At 49.7% G+C, this 17,744-nt stretch overlaps 1 protein-coding gene across 3 annotated transcripts in view; it reads right to left on the bottom strand.

Annotated features, from left to right (window-relative positions):
- The window catches only part of PTPRJ (protein tyrosine phosphatase receptor type J), a 150,225-nt gene that overhangs the window by 33,179 nt on the left and 99,302 nt on the right, over window positions 1–17,744 (bottom strand). For 2 of the 3 annotated variants that reach the window (XM_045825317.1, XM_045825319.1), the window contains exons 2-6: window positions 8,433–8,457; window positions 7,152–7,313; window positions 4,849–5,076; window positions 1,994–2,242; window positions 705–914 (exon numbers count right to left, since the gene is read on the bottom strand). In XM_045825317.1, the coding sequence (XP_045681273.1) occupies window positions 705–914; window positions 1,994–2,242; window positions 4,849–5,076; window positions 7,152–7,313; window positions 8,433–8,457 (874 nt within the window). Of the gene's footprint in view, window positions 1–704; window positions 915–1,993; window positions 2,243–4,848; window positions 5,077–7,151; window positions 7,314–8,432; window positions 8,458–15,451; window positions 15,525–17,744 lie in introns of those variants that run through there. The other variant, XM_045825318.1, reaches the window with a different exon arrangement.

Here is a 17,744-nt window from a genome sequence, read left to right as displayed (position 1 = left end):
TCCACTTAGGGAGCCGGCGTGCTGCTAAACAACAGAGGTAGAGAGCAGCAACCTGCACGTCAACAAGCCTCAGTAGAAAGATCAATGTGCTTTCCAGGGTCAGGCCAAAAGAGGAAACTCAGTCTCTTATCTCAGGGGCAAAATACTTCACCAACATTGACAAAACGAGTATCAGTTTACAAGAGAAAAACATGACACCAGCTTGTGTCGTCGGCTCACAGGCAGAGACAGGACAGGAAAACACGAGGCAGTCCCCAGGGTCTGCGCACAGCAGCTGCTCGCTCCCCGTGCTTTATCGAGCTCAGCGAAAGAAGCGTCTTGGCCACAGAGTTAAGAACCTCCATGGGTTTGCTCTGTCCACAGTCTCTCCCAGAAAACTCCATCTGCCCTGGCTGGCGTAGCTCAGTGGATTGAGCGTGGGCTGCGAACCTAAGTGTTGCAGGTTCGATTCCCAGTCAGGGCACATGCCTGTGTTGCAGGCCATGACCCCCAGCAACTGCACATTGATGTTTTTCTCTCTCTCTCTCTATCTCCCTCCCTTCCCTCTCTAAAAATAAATAAATAAAATCTTAAAAAAAAAAAAAAAACTCCATCTGACAATAAAACTACTTGTGAAGCAAGAGCTAACTCAGAACCAGAATCACAGACAACATAACTCCGTGCTAGAAATTCTGGCTGAAGCCATTCTGTGAAGTCCAACATACCTGTCCTGAATTCTGTGGCCGTGGGCTGTCCTTCTGTGCCATCCCCTGCTTGAGAATAAACAGTGGCCTTGTACCACATGCCAGACTTTAACCCATGAAGCCGGACTTCCGTTTTATTGGTCGGAGAAGAATCAGAGGGTTGTTCATTAGGACCGCATTGGCGTTTGTTCACGGGGCAAGTCCCGGCCGTGCCCCCTGTGCCGGTGGCACCTGTTTCAAACACAAAAGGCAAAGACATTAACCGCAACAGGAGCACACCCCCGTCTTCTTTCAGTCCGCACAGTCGGTACTGCAGAAGTACCTGCTGCCCCCCTCCCCCAGACCTGCCTGAAAAGGCCCCGATCCAGGGCAGGTGTTTCACTCTGCACTTCTATCCCAGGAAGCACCACAGATGTCTGCGCTTCCCTTTCAAACTCATCTATTTGCCTCTCTCTCCCTTTGTTCGGGAAATCATCTTCCTCCCTCCAAGACCAGTTGTGGGCTTTCAGAGACAGCCACAAGACTCAAACGTGGTTCAGCAGAACCCATTTGGGGACTTGTGCCCCTGGACCAGACCCCTGGTCATAGGGAGTGAAACTGCTGGTGGCCATCTCCCCTCGAGTTGGGTGGAGGGAGCCACTCTGAGAACAACGCTGATAAACAGGAAGAAGACATGAGCGTCACCCTCTCTCTTTCTTTAAGCCCTGGCTGCCCGTGGCAGGGAAATATTATGAGCCAGTAAGTTGCTCTTCTAGTCTCAGCTACGGAAAGTCTGGTTCCTGTCACGTGCAATCAGGGATCCTAGCACCCACTTGGTAGCTCTGTTTCCTTACGTGTAAAATGGGGATGAATTACTTGTTCTTCTCGAGTCACAGAGTTCCCCAGAAAAGCTGAAATCTGCAAATGACTGCACTGTCACTGCAGGAGAAGTCTGATAGACCCACCCAAGCGTCCCTTTATTCAGGGCATGTAGCATGTTCCTCCAATGGCCCTACTCGGGTTAACACATCTGTTATTTGTTCAACTGAAAGTCTGAAAAGCTACCCAGGCCAGCTACTTTCCTGGATGCCAGATTCCCAAAAGTTTCAGCCCCCCGACCCCTTGCCCTGCTGAGCCCCAATGTGCTGACTTGTAAAATAAAAACATTTTTTTCCTCCTTCCTCATACAGGTGTGGGGTCAAACTGAAAAGTGCAGGAGGAGCCCTCTACAAAAATCTAAAACTCCCTACAGGAACACTATTTTTAAGAAGCATGAAGTTACTGGAAGGCAAAACCAGCAAGCAGACGAGAGGCACACTCTTGTAACTCACCTGAGCCATGTCCTCCAGCCTCTGAGTCTGTCTGTTTCTCCTCTGATCCTGAAGCACATTGGGCCTCGTAGGTACACCCTGGCTTCAGGTCTGGAATATTGACTGTCAAGTTTTGATCCAACTCCTTGTGGCTTCCCTTGTCTTCAAGGAGAATCCGGCAGGAGGTAGTGCCATTACCAATCTCCCAGGTGAGAGCAACTTCCGCTGTACCATTGAAGGCGACGCAGAGACGAGAAACTGGAAGAGGCTCTATTGGGAAAACAGACAATGGGCACCGACGGAACGAGATACGTGTAATCGCTTTTCATTAAGAATGAGTGGGGGACATTGCTGTCTCAGTATTGCCCACTAAAAATACTTCCTTTATACCAGCGTCTAGTACAATTCCATCATTTCACAGTAGGAAGAAACATGTATCATATGCAGAAAAGAGGGAAAGAAAAACTCTTCAAGCCAAAACTTTTCAGGATCTGTACTGTTCTCCAAGACCGTGAACCAACAGCGATGTGACACTCTCCTAAGCTGTCCCTTTTAAACAGCAGCACTTAATGACACCTGCTGTAGACATCAGGAACGAAGCTTCAAACCAAGTGATTGCTTGCTGTGTCTAAAGGCCTCGAGTCAAGACAATACAGGTAACATCTTTGCCTAATCCCAGCACATTTCTATTAAGGAGCTCGTCCCTGCACTCCAAACCCAAGGGGACTTTTCAGAAAACTTTTAATCTATACTATCCCCACACTGTCCTTTTCATCGCCTTATTTGGCTGTCAGTGACATAAATCAACCCATTTCAGCCAAAATGGCATCCACTCCCTTCACTATTTAAAATTTTTTATTGTTATTCTATTACAGTTGTCCCGATTTTCCCCCTTGGCCTTCCCCTGCCCAGCCCACCCCACACTCCCACAGTCAGTCTCCACACCGTTGTCCATGTCGCTCCCTTCATCTTTGAAGTGAGAAGATGATCTACAGAGGCAGGTGACTTGCTCAGGAACGCCCACTACTGGTAGTGTCGGGTAAGGCTCCTGCCTTAAGCAGGTAGTATTGCAGACAGATCGGAAACTCTGCCTCATGTCTGCAGGTGGCTGGACTTGAAGGCAGCAGCCTAGATAATTGCCAGGCGCCATCCAGCTCTGCAGTGAGCTGATCCACTCTGTGGATCACATTCACATCAACTGTTTCTGAGGCAAAGGTTTCTAAATTGGGTCACTCGTGTGCTTTTTTTTTTAATAGAACACCAATACCCTAGCTAGCTCAATGAGTCTGGTGACCTGTTATTGAACAACACTGTATTACAGGGGTCAGGGACCAGGCCCCACCACCTGTAACTTTGGGACCTCATAAGAAACAACGTCTCAGCTTTCTAGTCTCTTCCACGATAGCTCTCAGGGTTACTGTGAGGACAAAATTAAGACCCTGGCTGGTGTGGCTCAGTGGATTGAGCATCGGCCTGTGAACCGAAAGATCACCAGTTCAATTCCCAGTCAGAGCCCATGCATGGGTTACAAGCCAGGTCCCCAGTTCAGGGCACGTAAGAGGCAACTAATCAATGTTTCTCTCCCTCCCTTCCCCCTCCTAAAAATAAATAAAATCTTCCGAAACAAAATTAAGGACAGCTAAGCACACAATATATGTCCAGTAAGCAGTAACTGGTGAACACAGCCTTGACCTCAGGGGCTGTAGGGTAGAGTGAGGGTCCTCAGCTCCTGGCTGGATGCTTCCTGTCGCCTCGCTGCCTCCTCCCTCCCATCGTCACCAACCCTCTAGTCCCTTGTCCCCATCCCCATCTCTGAATTCTGTCTTCTTTTTCCCTCTTAATTCTCCTCTATCTCCTTCTTTTCCGCTCTTTCACAATATAATACAGCAAACCTTTATTGTATGCAGGGTTTTTTCCTCTAAAACTATGCCTATGCCTACAGGGACTCCAGGTTATTTTGGGGAGGTATGGGGAGAGGGGGAGGTCCCTAAGACACCCCACCCCTCAGCTCCTCTCCCTCCAGTTCTTTCTACTTACTGAGCTTCTGGGAAACATTTTGCTTAAAGAAATTGTTTCCTGGCTGGAAAAAAAGTTGAAAATGCCTGGTCTAGTGTTTGCCAGCTCCGTGTACAGAGGGCACTGGCCCAGGTGGCTGCTTCAAGCCGTGGGCTCCAAGAGGTGAGGCTCGTGGCCTTCCCCAGCCAAGGAGATCACGCCCCAGGCCGGAAAAACAACAGTGGACCTCTTTCTTAAACGTTCGCTTCTTCTCAGCTTAAAAAGAGCTCCTCGTCTTTTTATTATATTTTTGGTTCTTTTCAGCTTTAAAAAGAGCTAAATTTGCAGCTATAACAGGGGACCCAGGATATTGACATCTAAGCTAAATAAAAATCAAACTTAATACAAATCTAAGCTTAATCAAACATCACTGGGTTCCTTCATTTGAAACATGCATTCCTCTATAAAATATACCAAAATCTGGACCCCAAGGAAGACTCCTGGGAATATAAACTCAGCATCAACTTCCCTCCGGAGCTCAGAAGAAGCCTTGTAATTACTGACACCATCAAAACACATTTCTAATGGGGTCTCCACCCCCAAGTCTTAGCAGAAAAGTGTTAACCAATAATAACAAAAGATTTTTACAACTAAACAGTTGGAATTAGTTAAAACATCCCCAAACACAAAAGGCCTTAATGCTGAATGATCGGGGTCACCTGAATGCCTGGACCTGAAACAATACAGAACCTTTTCTCCTCTTCCACAGTTAGTGGAAACTTCTCTCTTTTCAACAGACAACTTGAATGGACAAGGCTCTAGGCTACGGGGCAAGAAGGAATGATTCGATCGAGATCATCCCTGAGAGCTGGTCAGCTTACCTGTGGTGACAGTTACGACTGTGGTGTCTCTCTGAGTCCCATTTATTTCTGGAGTGATGGAGAAGTTATATAAAGTTGCTGGACTTAAGTCTGTGATGTTAATGCCGCTTTGACTTTGAACGTAACTCAGCGGCCCATCTTTACTCTCTACTGTATACTTGTAATCAGGAGCATCTTGGTCGCCGTTTCTCCATTTCAGATTCACACTGGTTGGACTTTTGGAAGCAACTTCAATGCCATACACAGGACGGGGTTTTATTGTAATATTGTTTCCGAAGAAAGAGAAAAGAAAAAATTACATTGACAGAAGAAATGTAAGAGCAAAGCCTGATCCGAGTATCTACTTTCCAGAAGTGAATTTTGCAGTCATAGATTTTCATTTCTTTTTACGTTGTCCCCTGCAATTCCCTCCACCAAAATACATTTAGCCACACGCACGTATGTGTATACATGTGTGTTTGCGAAACAAAAGGCTTTAAAACAGAGACAAAAATGACAGAGGTTGGCCATGTTGGCTGTGACCCGAACAAGGGTTACGTCTCTACAGAAGCAGGCACAGAGACCAAAGATGCAAAGCGAGTCTGCCTCCCAACTCTCAGAAAACAACCGCGTGCGGAGAGGCATTCCATGGCGCAGAAGCATCTGATCACTTTGTTGGCAAACCCTGGAATCAGGAGAAAGCTCCATCATTTTCGGGCGCGAAGATGACAAGGGGCAGGTTCACATATTAGGGGAAGGAACTGGTCTTGGAATCCAGACCCGGACATAAGGACCTGCTCTCTCCCGCCTCAGCTGCGTGACCTGGGACGGGTCCCGTCACACCTCTCAGCCTCGGGTTCCTCTGGGGATGGCTCCGATATGCTACATGAACCATAAAGGGCGATTATTACGGCGCCCTGACGTGGTAAACACGGGCCCTGCACAAGGACATGTTAAAATCTGGGTTCGGAGTCCAATCCTGCTAGTCGTCAGTCATGTGATGTTCTTCAAAGTCTTCTCACCTCGCTGAACCTCACATTCACCATCTGTCGACTTGTGGATTAAAACCACACACGTGATTGTGGCTATTAACTGTGACTGTGACTGCAGAGTCATCACCACATTCACGACCGACCGAGGAGGGCCGACCAGCAGCAGAAGAGAAAGCACAGCAGTGAGGCCCTTCTGCTCAAGGACCTGGGGACTGACCCCAGAAGAGAAAGAGATGGTACCGGGAACACCACCTGGGCATGCACATGACCTTCAAAGGCCCGCTTGGAGAGTGGGCCTAACCTGGCACCTGACTGGTACGTGAGATGCAACCATTTACGGGTCTATGAAAAGGGGCAGGAGAGGAAACAAGAGAAAGAAAAAAAGGAAGAGCCTCGTGGCCCATGGTTCAAGAGACATCACACCAGGAAACCCCTCCGGACTTGAGCTTCCTGCTGATAGAGCAACTGGGTCACAGTAGCGTGGGTGGCAGGTTGTCGCTGGAGTGGCAATGACGGTCGATGCTGATGATGGTGAGGGGGCTGACACAACAATAACCGCAGTCGCCGTGGGGGAGGCGGCAAGGACAGCAGCCCTCTGTGGGACCATGTCCCAGGCTCTGTACCAGGAGCCGTACAAGCGTACATTTGCTCACTGGTGCCTCACGACAAGTGCGTGTGTAAGTCTATGGCACTATTTTTACAAAGGAGAAGCGTGTTGAGAACTCAGTTTTATTGTGTCATACAGGGCTCCTGGGAAGGTTTTAGAAAAGCAGGTGCTTAAGTTTCAATAGCGCAGAAAATAAAGCATGTTTGAAAATATGTTTTTATGGGGATGGCTGAGGTGGGGGGAGTGGTGGGGGAAAATAGAGACAACTGCACTCGAATAATAATAAAAAAGAGTGAAAAAATAAAAGTGAGGAAAATAAAAAATAATAAAAATGTTTTCAAAATGTGTGTATAGTTGTTGCCATTCTTTTTGATACAGGGGAAGACACTGAGGTCTAAGAGCCCTCGTGACTCGCCCAGGGTCCCAGAGCTAGAAACCAACAGGGCCGGGAAGCCAGCCAGGGCCTCTGACTCCAGGCCCATGCTCCTAACTGCTCGGCACAGCGGATGGTCACAGACCAGGCCGAACGAGGGCCAGAGCAGCTCGCAGAGGAGCCAGGCTACCCTCCAGCCAGGCAACGGGGCCAGGGATGGGGAGAAGAGTGATGCAAGAAACTGCTTTTCACTGTGGAAGCTCAGATGAAGTGAGCTCAGACATACTGCGGAAAGGAGGGCATTTACATCTCCAAACCCCACAAACGATCCCCAAAGAAGAGTCTCACTCACTTGTCCACACGGAGTCAGAGCTCTTCTCGTTCACCGAGATATTCCGTGGGGTCTGGCTGCTGCTCAAATCAGTCAGAGCTGGTACTGCAGAGTTTCCTGGCGCCGAGCTAGGATGAGTCTCAGCGGTTGTGGACACGACTGGAACCGTGCTACAGCTGGTGCCTAGAATTTAGGAAAGAAACACAAAATGCAAACCAATAAAACGGCACCTCCACCATACCCTCGCTATACAACACATTTTCATCCTAATTTGTAAAATGTAAAACAGTTTCCTCATCTCCCCATCTCTTGCTTTAAAATATCACCTCTACGGGCAGGCGTTTTCTTCCTTCACTCCAGTGACTCAGGTCTGCACATGGCATCAGCTCACTGACCAAACTGGCTAACGAGGCAGACACGGCAACTGCAGAATTCTTCCCACTGTTCGCACAGACTGTGCACGACTACTGTGATTAACTGAGATTTCTTCATGAGAAAGTCTCAGCAAGATCTGCCCCCTGACACGGCCCTCTGAGAAGAGTCTAATTATCTCACCTCTATGGTTCATAGACTTTGGGATTTTACCAATCCCAGAAAAAAAAAAAAGTTACCAAATTTTGAGGACAGACAAAAGCTACCAATTTTTTCCATTAAAAAAAAAACTGTCAACTACTATTCTCATTATTTCTTATTGAAACGTTTCATTGCTCTAAAGAAATGATTAAGTACATAATCTCAGACTAGGTAGCATTTCAACTGAATATATTTAGCTTCATTAAAAAGTTACTCTCATATCCTTCTTTTTTCTCATTTTACTGTAGACCTGGGAGGACGGCTATGGGCCAGCTCTAGGTAGCAAGTGGGATGCAGCCCTCCACGTGGAAGGAAGATATACAAGCAGCTGTCTGGTTCTCTAAAGGCTATGCAAACCTTGTACACCATTTGCAGGGCAATGTAGCAACCCAAGAAAATACTTATGGGATCACAGCACGTAAAATAAGTATAAGTCATACTGCAACATCATTTCGACTAAGTTTTTTTTAAACACCCATGGATGGAGGTTGGAAAAAAAGAAATCACAGAAAATATAAATATTTTATTTGTCCAGGTTGTACAACTGATTGAATTCTTTTTTTTTTCCACTAGCTATTTCCTCCCCCACTCTACATCTAAAGCACAATTGGAGAAACAAAGCAAGTGCTCACAGACTAGCACTTTCTGTGATTTTCACATGGCTGTTAATGTTGCTGTGTCCATCAGGGGGCAGTAGGGAACAAGAGTGGAGAGGGAAGTGGTACTTACCATTACATTCACTCTGGCACAAAATCTGTAACAGAAAAAGAAAACGGAAGTCAGCAGATTCACTCAGCCGCGGAAAATGCAAATCAGAAGTAAAGCAGCAGAGAATTGAATCATGGGGAGGGGCGCTGAGAAACCCATTAAGCAAAGGCCTGCAGGGCCGAGGTCAGGGCGTGGGGACGTGGGGACACGGGGACACAGTGCGGGAACTCGGTGTGGCCGCGGGTCAGTTACAAACAATGGCTTCCCTCGGCTGTGTGGAGGCTGCCTGGCGGCTGGCTTGCCAGAGTTTGTCCTCACAGATACTTCCAACACTCCTTCCTGCCACTGCATCTTGAGTCGAGACAGAAGGACCCAGACACAAAGTCCCAATTCTCTGGCCAGAAAGAAGGGAAGGCAGGACCATGTCCGCCTTCCCCAGAGCCGCTTCCAGATTTTGACTGCAGAGGGGAAAGCCGGATGTGGGGCCGAGGAGACCCACTGGCCTTGGGATTTTCATTGTGCAAAAATGTGCCTTCTTCCTTTTACCAGTAGGTGGCAATAATCCTTTTTTTAAAACCTATGGCATGCAGCTTTGGGAAGAATGAATGTTTGAAACAGAAGGACCCTAAAGATTGTTTAGTTGATAGCATCTCCATCTGCTATCTTTGGGCCCCTGGGGGGTCCTCAGGTATTCATCGGGATCCATAAATTATCTCCCCATGCTTAAAAGCCTAAGTTGTATGTTCTACTGTTTAGTAAGTATGCCTTTTAAGGGTTAACATGATTTTTCAAAGCTTCATCTTTATGAACAGAAAAATAACCAAAAGGGACATTAGTGGGGATAAAAATTGTCCTCCAGCCTCTCATCACACTTAGAGTAAAATTCAAACTCTGAGCCACAGCCGGTGGCCCCTTGGACCTCCTTGCCCCATCGTGCCCTTAAGTTAACAATGTCGTCGAAACTGGTTTCCCCCTCCCTTAGAGCTTCACGAGGTTACTGCCTTCTCCGAAACACTCCGCCCCGACCTTCCGGTGGCGCGGCCTAAAGCACCACTTCTGCAGAGGTCTTTTCCCACCAACCCGGGGAAGTCGGTGCCCCTGACTCTCCGGCACATCGGCTGGTGTGCCTGCTCCTCGGCATTCGCCTCCCTTGCTGTCAGACTCCTCCCGCTAAAGTCTACACCCCACCAGAACAGACGCTTCATCTGTGCCCCGAGCCGAGCATGGTGCACACAGTAGGCACTCAATCGATGCCACTGAAGGAAAGAACGGGCCTCTTGTTTTGCAGGGGAGGCAATCCCTAAGGTCCAAAGACGGGAAAAGACTAGCCCCAAGGTTCCACGGCAAGGGCAAGGCCAAGGCCTGCTGGGTTCAGGAGCCGGATTCTCCAGCCCAGCATCCCCTCCCCTGACCCCACCCTTTGCACCTACTGAGTGGAGAAGACAAGGACAGCACCCATTCTCATCCCCGCACTCGGGTTAGGGAGACAGAAAGAAGGGCCGGTTCCCTGCCGTGTCTCTCAGGGGCCCAGGTACCAGCCCTTAAAGGAACCCAGCCTCCTCCTCTCTCTCCTCACTCACTCCCCACAGTGGGGACCAAGTCCTGCTGATTCTCCTGCCCTACCCGCCCCCCACTCTCCACCTTCCATCCCCAGCACCCACTCCACGCGCATGCCCTCATCATCTCAGGCCTAACCTTTCTCAGCTCCTCTTCCGGCCTCCAGCCCCTGCCCCTCAATCCATGCTGTGCATCAGCCCAGCCCAGGTCACAGGAGAGAGGGCCAAAAACAATGAGCTGGTTACTAAAACAAATTGCTGGTCAGGGCAGCAATTTGGCAGGGGAGGTAGGGGGGGGAGCAGTACTTGGAAAACATTAAACCTTTGTGGATAAAACCCCACAAGATACCCAACACGGCAGACACTTGATAACACTGTTTGAAAGAATACAACCAACAGAAAGCTCATCTGTCTAAAATGCCTGTGACTCCAGGAGGGCACGCCCCAGGCCCTTGCAGTGTTTCTGTTTGTATGCGCATCTATGCACAGGAGTCCCCCCCAGATATTGCCAGAAAACACTCAAGCGCTGGGCCTGCCCTCCCACTGTTTACAGAAAAGCAAGGGATTAAGACATGCAAATAAGTACCCTCCTTCAGGGTAGGAGGCCCTCCTGACAAGCCATTGAACAAGCACTCTTGGCCTGGAGCGAAAGCAGGAGCTCACGGTAGAGGGAGAGAGGGAGGGCGGCAGGTGACCCAAACTGCAGCAGGACAGACAGGGCAGAGAGAGCCCCTGGGGTGGGTGCCGTTCACTGAGGGAAGTCACAGCAGGGTGCACATTTCCATCTGTGTCCCTTACTGTCCTGGACTGTGTTGAGGAGTTCTGCGTTCTCAAGATGCACGTGTAAGAATCACCACCAGGGCGAGAGGCAGGTTTCCAGAGATGAAAATCACGGCTTGACTCTGTCTTCTCCACGCACTACACTCGACACGCACAGTGCTGACGCTGCCGGGCACTGCTCCAAGTATTACACTTACAGATATTAACTCACTCGAGCCTCCAAAGGGCCCTAAAAGGTAGGCACGGGTCCCTGGTGGGCCTGTGGGCTGCAGGGCCTGCACTTGAATCCAGGCTGTCTGTCTCCAGCGTCTGGGTCCTTAATCACTGGCTACAATACCTCCTACTGCAGAGTGGCTGGAGACATTTACTGGGATTTAGAGAAGGTTTAAAAAGCAATTTTAAACAATATTATCAGTGTGCTCCTTTCTTCCCTCTACCCTCCAGAAAGTCCAGAAAGCAAAGTCAGGGTAGATTTGGTTCTTTTATTTTTCTTTTTCTTTCTTTTTTTTTTTTTACAAATTTGAGTATGGTTTCTCCTGGCAACCCCCACCCCCAAACAAGGCCCTTGGTGCAGTGCCCACCAGCCTGTGGCTCCCTGAGGCTCAGGGTCAAACAATAGGCAGTAGGATAACACTGCACCACATAGCTCCCCATCTTTCCTGGACTCACTCTCCCTTGTTTTCCCTCATCTTGACCTCAGCCAGCCTGGTTTCCCAAATAAAGCATCAATACGTTAATCCTGGCCTCAGACTAAGACATGGGACAAGGGGACCTAAGAGAAGTCTGCAAGGGGGGTCCTGGGGAAGAGCTTCCTCACTAATAAAAAGGAACAACATGGAAAAATATACCATCCTGCTTTGCTGGACTTATCAGATCTACCTGTGATGCCTGGAGCAGCTGCAGCCATTGTGTGACAAGAAGGAGAGAAATCACCTACCTGCTAAGGATGGCAGATGAGGAGAAAAAGGAACACACCTAGCTCCTTGAGCTGCTAACTCAACCAATCCTAGACCCTTTCTACCTCCAGACTTCTCAGCTAGCGACATGCAACACCCTTATTATTTAATGACTCCTATTTGGGTTGCCTGTTACTTGCAACCAAAAGATCACTAGTTGACACAGTAACAACAGCAAAGCAAGGCAACTAATTTGCACAACATCCCCTATTTTTACATAAGGAGAAAGTGAAAGGCCAATGATCTATGCACAACCCATCCAGGGTTAAGGGGCTGGTCAGTAAGAGTAAAAGCAGCACACAAGTCCACATCAGCCAGGCCCCAAATTCTCCCAATAAACTCAGAAAAAGACCCTTGCAAACAACACCCCTCAAGATGCCTGGCATAGTGGCCACTTCATAAACGCTTTGTAAAAGAATACAGTCCACACAAAGCTCATCTTTCTAAAACTAGCCCAAAGCCTCGTTGTGCCTGGGGATGAAGTGGAAAGAAACCCATTTCCACAGGTTCATACACTCAGCACCAAAGTTCACTGCAAAAAAAGGAAGTTGGGGACAAGTTTCCAGAAGTGACAGCTAAACACGATGACCAAAAATAACCTCAGCTCCTTCCCCTTCTAAGAGGACCCAAAAAGGCCCTGGTGGTTGTTAATCAAAAAGGATTCTTTTTCTTAAATAAGCCCCTTTAACATTTAAGAAAAAAGAGAAGATCAAAACTATAAACAGTAAAATGGCAACAAATTCACAACTAACAACTGGATCTAAAAAAAAAAAAAGCTAACTAAACCAACAACCAGAACAGGAACAGAATCATAAGTATGGAAAACATTTGGGGGGTCATCAGCAGGGAGGGGGGAGGGAGAGAATGGGGGAAAGGTGCAGGGATTAATAAGCATAATTGGTAGGTACAGAATAGACAGGGAGCACGTGGCTGGTGTGGCTCAGTGGATTGAGTACTAGCCTGTGAACCGAAGGGTCACCAGTTCAATTCCCAGTCAGGGCACATGCCTGGGTTGCAGGCCAGGTCCCCGGTAGGGTACATGTGAGAGGCAACCACACATTGGTGTTCCTCTCCCTCTCCTTCTCCCTCCTTTCCCCTCTCTCTAAAAACAAATAAAACCTTATTTTTAAAAAAATAGACAGAGGGAGGTTAAGAACAGTATAGGAAATGGAGAGGCCAAAGACCTCTCCATTTTTCGTGTCTGTGGGTTGTGTTACATGCACAACCCATAGACACGAACTAAGGGGGAGAGTTGTTGGAGGGAAAGCGGGTACCGGGTGGAGCGGTGCAAAGGGGCAAAGACTGGGACAACTGTAATAGCATAATCAATACAATTATTTTGTTTTAAAAGATTCCACCGACACCGTTCCGAGCGCAGCGGTCCTGCGCCTCCCCTAACGGTCCCTTCACCTGGCAGCTCTGACTCCTAGTCAGTTGTGGAAGAAGTGAGCCTCACTCGGGGGCTCCATGGCACCGAATCCTCACAGTGCATCAATACAAACGGGACTTGTCGTCCCCTTTCACAGATGAGGACACCGAGGCTCCGAGGGCACAGCCTCGGTCACAGAGTTCCTGGGCTCTATGAACCTGCCCCAGGCCCAGGAGGCCGCTGCAGCTCGGAAAAGAGCTGCTGCAAGAGCCGCTTGGTGCGGAGACAAAACCAGCACATTCCACTCTCTCGGTCCTTCTGCGCAGGAACTGACCCAGATGCAGCCCGCAGAGCCACGCCCAGGCCAGGGCACATAGGCTCCAGGGTCCTTGCCCTTCTCCACCCGAGGCTCCAAGCCCTCTCCCCAGGTGGTCAGCAGACCCACGGATGAGAGGGCCGCAAAGGAGCCCTCCCGGAGCCACGACTCAGGAACACCCACAGGCACAGCGCCGGGACCCACACTGAGTCAGCGGGCCTTGCTTGCATGAAAGACCGCGGGTGTCGGGGCAGCGCTGTTCCAGCAGTCAAAGGTGGAAACAGCCTAACCGTCCATCGAGGGATGAACGGAAAAGCAGAACGTGGCAGATTCGTGCAACGGAGCACTGGTCAGTCAGGAAAGGGAATGCAGTCCTGAGACGTGCGGCAATGTCGAGGAACCTTAAGAACATCACACCAAATGAAAGAAGCCAGCCACAGAGGCCCACATGTTGTGAGTCCATTCACATGAAGGGTCCAGAACCGGGAAATCCCTAGGAACAGAAAGCAGACCAGTGGAGGTCAGGGGCTAGGAGAAGGGGGAAGAGAGAGTGGTTGCCATGGGTGCTGGTGTCCTGTGCAGTCATGAAAATGTTTGCAGCTAGGCAGAAGTGGTGTTAGCATAACCTCCTGAGTGTCCTACACGCCACTGAACTGTACGCCTGCAAATGTTAATTTTATAGTATGTGAATTTCACCTCAGTGTTTTACACAAGGACAGTAGGTGGTGACTGTATAGAATCGAGCTCAGCCAGTGGGAGGGAAGAGGGAAAGGAAGGTGGGGGGAGGAGAGGGAGGAAAGGCAGGTGATAAACAGGGAGGTGTCGAAAGATGGACTTGGACAGTCAGAAAAAGGGGATGAACCACCCTGCCCTGGGAATCAGAAAACACGGACTGGGCAGAGCAGCCTGACCAAGAGCACTATGGGACCTCCACTTCCACATGCGTTCTGAGACTAAAAAGGAAGGAAGTCTAGGTTACTAAGCACCTACTGTGTGTCAGGCATGGAGCAAGGCTTCCTACATCCCTTGTCTGAGCACAGGGTCCCGGAATCATGACTAGGAGCATGGGATCTGGAGCCAGACCACCTGGAGGAAATCATTCAGTGCCACCATTTACGGGCTGTGTGACTTTGGCAAGGTAGTTTAACCTCTCTGTTCCTCAGTGTCTACACCTATAAACAGGGATAATAATCGCAGCTACATTGTTGCAGTGAGGATGCCATTAAACGATCTATGAAGCTGCTGTTGCTATCATCATCACCTTTTAATCTTCACAGCAACTCTACAAGGTACTCTCACCCCCATCTACCACTGACAACACCCAGGCTCAGACCCTCATGACAAAACCAATGAGCAATCTGAGACTCATACTCACGAAAGTATTTAAATAACGGAGCAACAACTCAGGTACAGAGGTCGGCACTGAGGCCCAGAGACAGCAGGCGACTTGCCCATGGACACACAGCTGGCAAAGCAGCACCAAAACCAGAACCCAGGTCGTGACCTCTGCAGGCCCGGACCTCAACCACTCTCGCCTAGCTTCCCCAACCCCTTCTCTCCCGAGACGCCGCCCAGACCCGAGTGGAGTACTCACAGTTCACCTCCCTTCTCACCACTCCCCTGCAAAGTCACCAGCACAGTTGACCCAAGGCTGGCGCTGTCCCCCCATCGCTGGGTAAAAGGAGCAAACACTGAGGTAAAAGAGAGAGATTGAGCTCCCTGACTTCACAGGAAGACACGGATCTATGAGAAAAGAGTATGAAACTGTTTCTCAGTTCTGCCAAGGAATTCCAGTTACCCACACACCCCAGGCACAGGAGAAACTCACTGGTCAACCAGATGGCCAGGCATGAACTGTGCCCAGGAACGCCCAGCACTGCACAGTACAGTCTTCTCCCTCCTCCCTTCTGAGGAGCTGACCTGTGCTGCTGAGTCTTCCAGCCTGTTCCCAGCGCCGCCCCCCACCCCACCATACATGTTTTTGCTTCACAGCCTCCTTCAGCTGTGCTGATGAACCAAAGCTCTCCCCAAAACCAGGCCCCAGAGAACACAAAACTACTAACGCTGCCCTCGGTGCCATCCCAGCTGGGCCAAAGCCACAGCCGTCCCATCAGCGGTCCGCTCTGAACCCTGGGCTCTTCCTAGGCAACACTTAGTTACAGGGCTCTCTGTAGCTGCATTTACCCAACACTTCTAACTCCTCCCAGTTCCTATGCATAGAAACACTACTCCCATATACACACCAAATGGGTCCTCACATAATCCCTGTCCCTCTCCCTGAGTCCCTGTGTGGCTACTGCCCCATTGAGCACCAGAGTAACCTCTGACTCCTCCCTCCTTCTTCCTTCCTGGCCACACTCAGTGGCCATGTCCTAAACACCCTTTCTTGCCCAACACACCTGGACCTCCCACTTCTGGACTACGGCTACCTTACCTTAAACCAACTCCTCATAACCTACAGCCCTAAGTAACAGAATCGGCCTCATCCTAGGGCTGATACAGACTCGGGCCATTTCCGTTTCTGTTTTTTGAAGTCCCCAGTACACACATGTACGCACACCAAGTAAAGAGGTGCCAGAAGAGGGTTCTATCTGCTGCGCTATATTTTGCTCCAATCCTGGCAGAGCATCGCTGGGACTCCATCTGTAATCCCTCACTTGGAATCTAAAGGGCCAAAACCTCAACTAAGGTCCTTTTTGAACAGCCAAGGTGAGAGCTGGGCCCTGCTCCTTCATCCACACGCCTGGCTGCCACCCTTCCAGTCTCTCCCTGCAATGCACAGTGACAAAATAAATGAAAGGGCTAGACCAGACTTTCTAACACATACCAGTGTTCGTCAGGATCCTGGCGGCGACGGTGACAGACACTCGCAACCAGGACAAGCGGGCAGAGTGTGAAAGGGTCTGTGTGCAAGGCAGGGGTGGGATAAAGGAAACCAGTAAGAAATGGCAAGGATTCTGAGGTCGCAGCAGTGAGGAAGGACAAGGACACAGGCTAAAGGGCTGTTTCTCCCCCATCCCCAGCTGGGGACTCCTGCTGAGCTGCTGCAAAGAGAAGCTGGAGGCCACAGGCACCCACTGGTGTAGAAAAGGTCAGGCCCCTCCCTTGGACACAACAGGTGGAGATGGGTGGGCGGGGCCACAGGGAAGACCCAGGGCCCAGCGCTCCTTTCAGTCAGGAGCTTGGACACTAACCTGGTTCGTCCCTGGACAGGTCTCAACCCAGACCATGGAACCCAAAGGCAATTTCAAGGCTGCCTGTCACAAACCCTCACCTGGCATGGGCCTTGGGGACAGGTTCTGTCAACCCATTTACACGGACCGACTGAAAAAGGCTTCTGCACTGCTGTCATTTAAACAGAGCCGCATGAGGCTAAATTCACAGGTTTCGGCAAGCGACAAACTTCGGGAGTTCTGTCACACACGTTCCATTTTCAGGGATGGGTAATGGGTGACTGAATAACACAATGGGTAACAATAGACTCTTTATCCTTCTAAAACCAAGCCCACACACCATATGACAATAGTTATTTTTACCCACTGACGTAATGAACCAAAATGTGAACCGCTTCGAGCAATTTTTAAAATCAAGTAGCACTTTATGGGATTTGGAACACGCACAGATTTCAGTTCTCTGAAAGGCCGTCATTCTTCCTCGCTCTCATTTATCTCCCTTGTGGAATTACCCAGCAGCCCCTGTGACACCGGCCCCTGAGAGGTAGACCCCTGACCAGGAAAATGGCAGTGGGGTCTCCCAGTGACCCCGAAATCCTGCCAATACCCGCCGTGATGGGAAACTTCCCAGAAGGCAGTTGTGACGTTGCATGGTGGCCAAAGCACCTGGCACCCATTTGCACCCTAGCACCCAAAAGCCAGGGGACGGGAAGGCCAGCAAGCCGCACGGCAAGCTACCCACAGCACAGGACATTAGGCAAAGAAGCCATGGGGAATGGGCTGGCTTACTCTGCCTCACTGACAAATAAATGACTCTCTCAACAGGAGGCTGCCATCCATCGAAAGGAATTGTGGGAGAAGGGTGGGCATAACCCATAATTCTGCATCATCAAAAGCCCAGGTCGATCGCAGCGATGAGTACCAGCCACCCTGCAAACCCCCAGCTGGCTCGTCTCCTCCCTCCTGGGGCATTTGAAGGCGAGATGAACTCTTCCCAACGCACAGAGAAAAAGTAACCAGAGAGGCTATTTTGGGGAGGCTATGTATGTGAACTTGAGATGCAGAGCTGAGGATGACCTTGGAATCCCAGGCCAAAAGTTTCCATGGGTATTTTTAGCAGTAGAACTTTTTTTTTTTCAAAACGAATCTCATGAAGAACTGTATGTATAGACTTCCACATGTC

Source organism: Phyllostomus hastatus, unplaced genomic scaffold, assembly GCF_019186645.2.
Source record: "Phyllostomus hastatus isolate PE091 unplaced genomic scaffold, TTU_PhHast_1.1 phas_scaffold_585, whole genome shotgun sequence".
Classification (NCBI taxonomy): domain Eukaryota; kingdom Metazoa; phylum Chordata; class Mammalia; order Chiroptera; family Phyllostomidae; genus Phyllostomus; species Phyllostomus hastatus.
The sequence above is the reverse complement of the archived record's forward strand: the minus strand, read 5'-3'. Positions and strand labels throughout refer to the sequence as shown.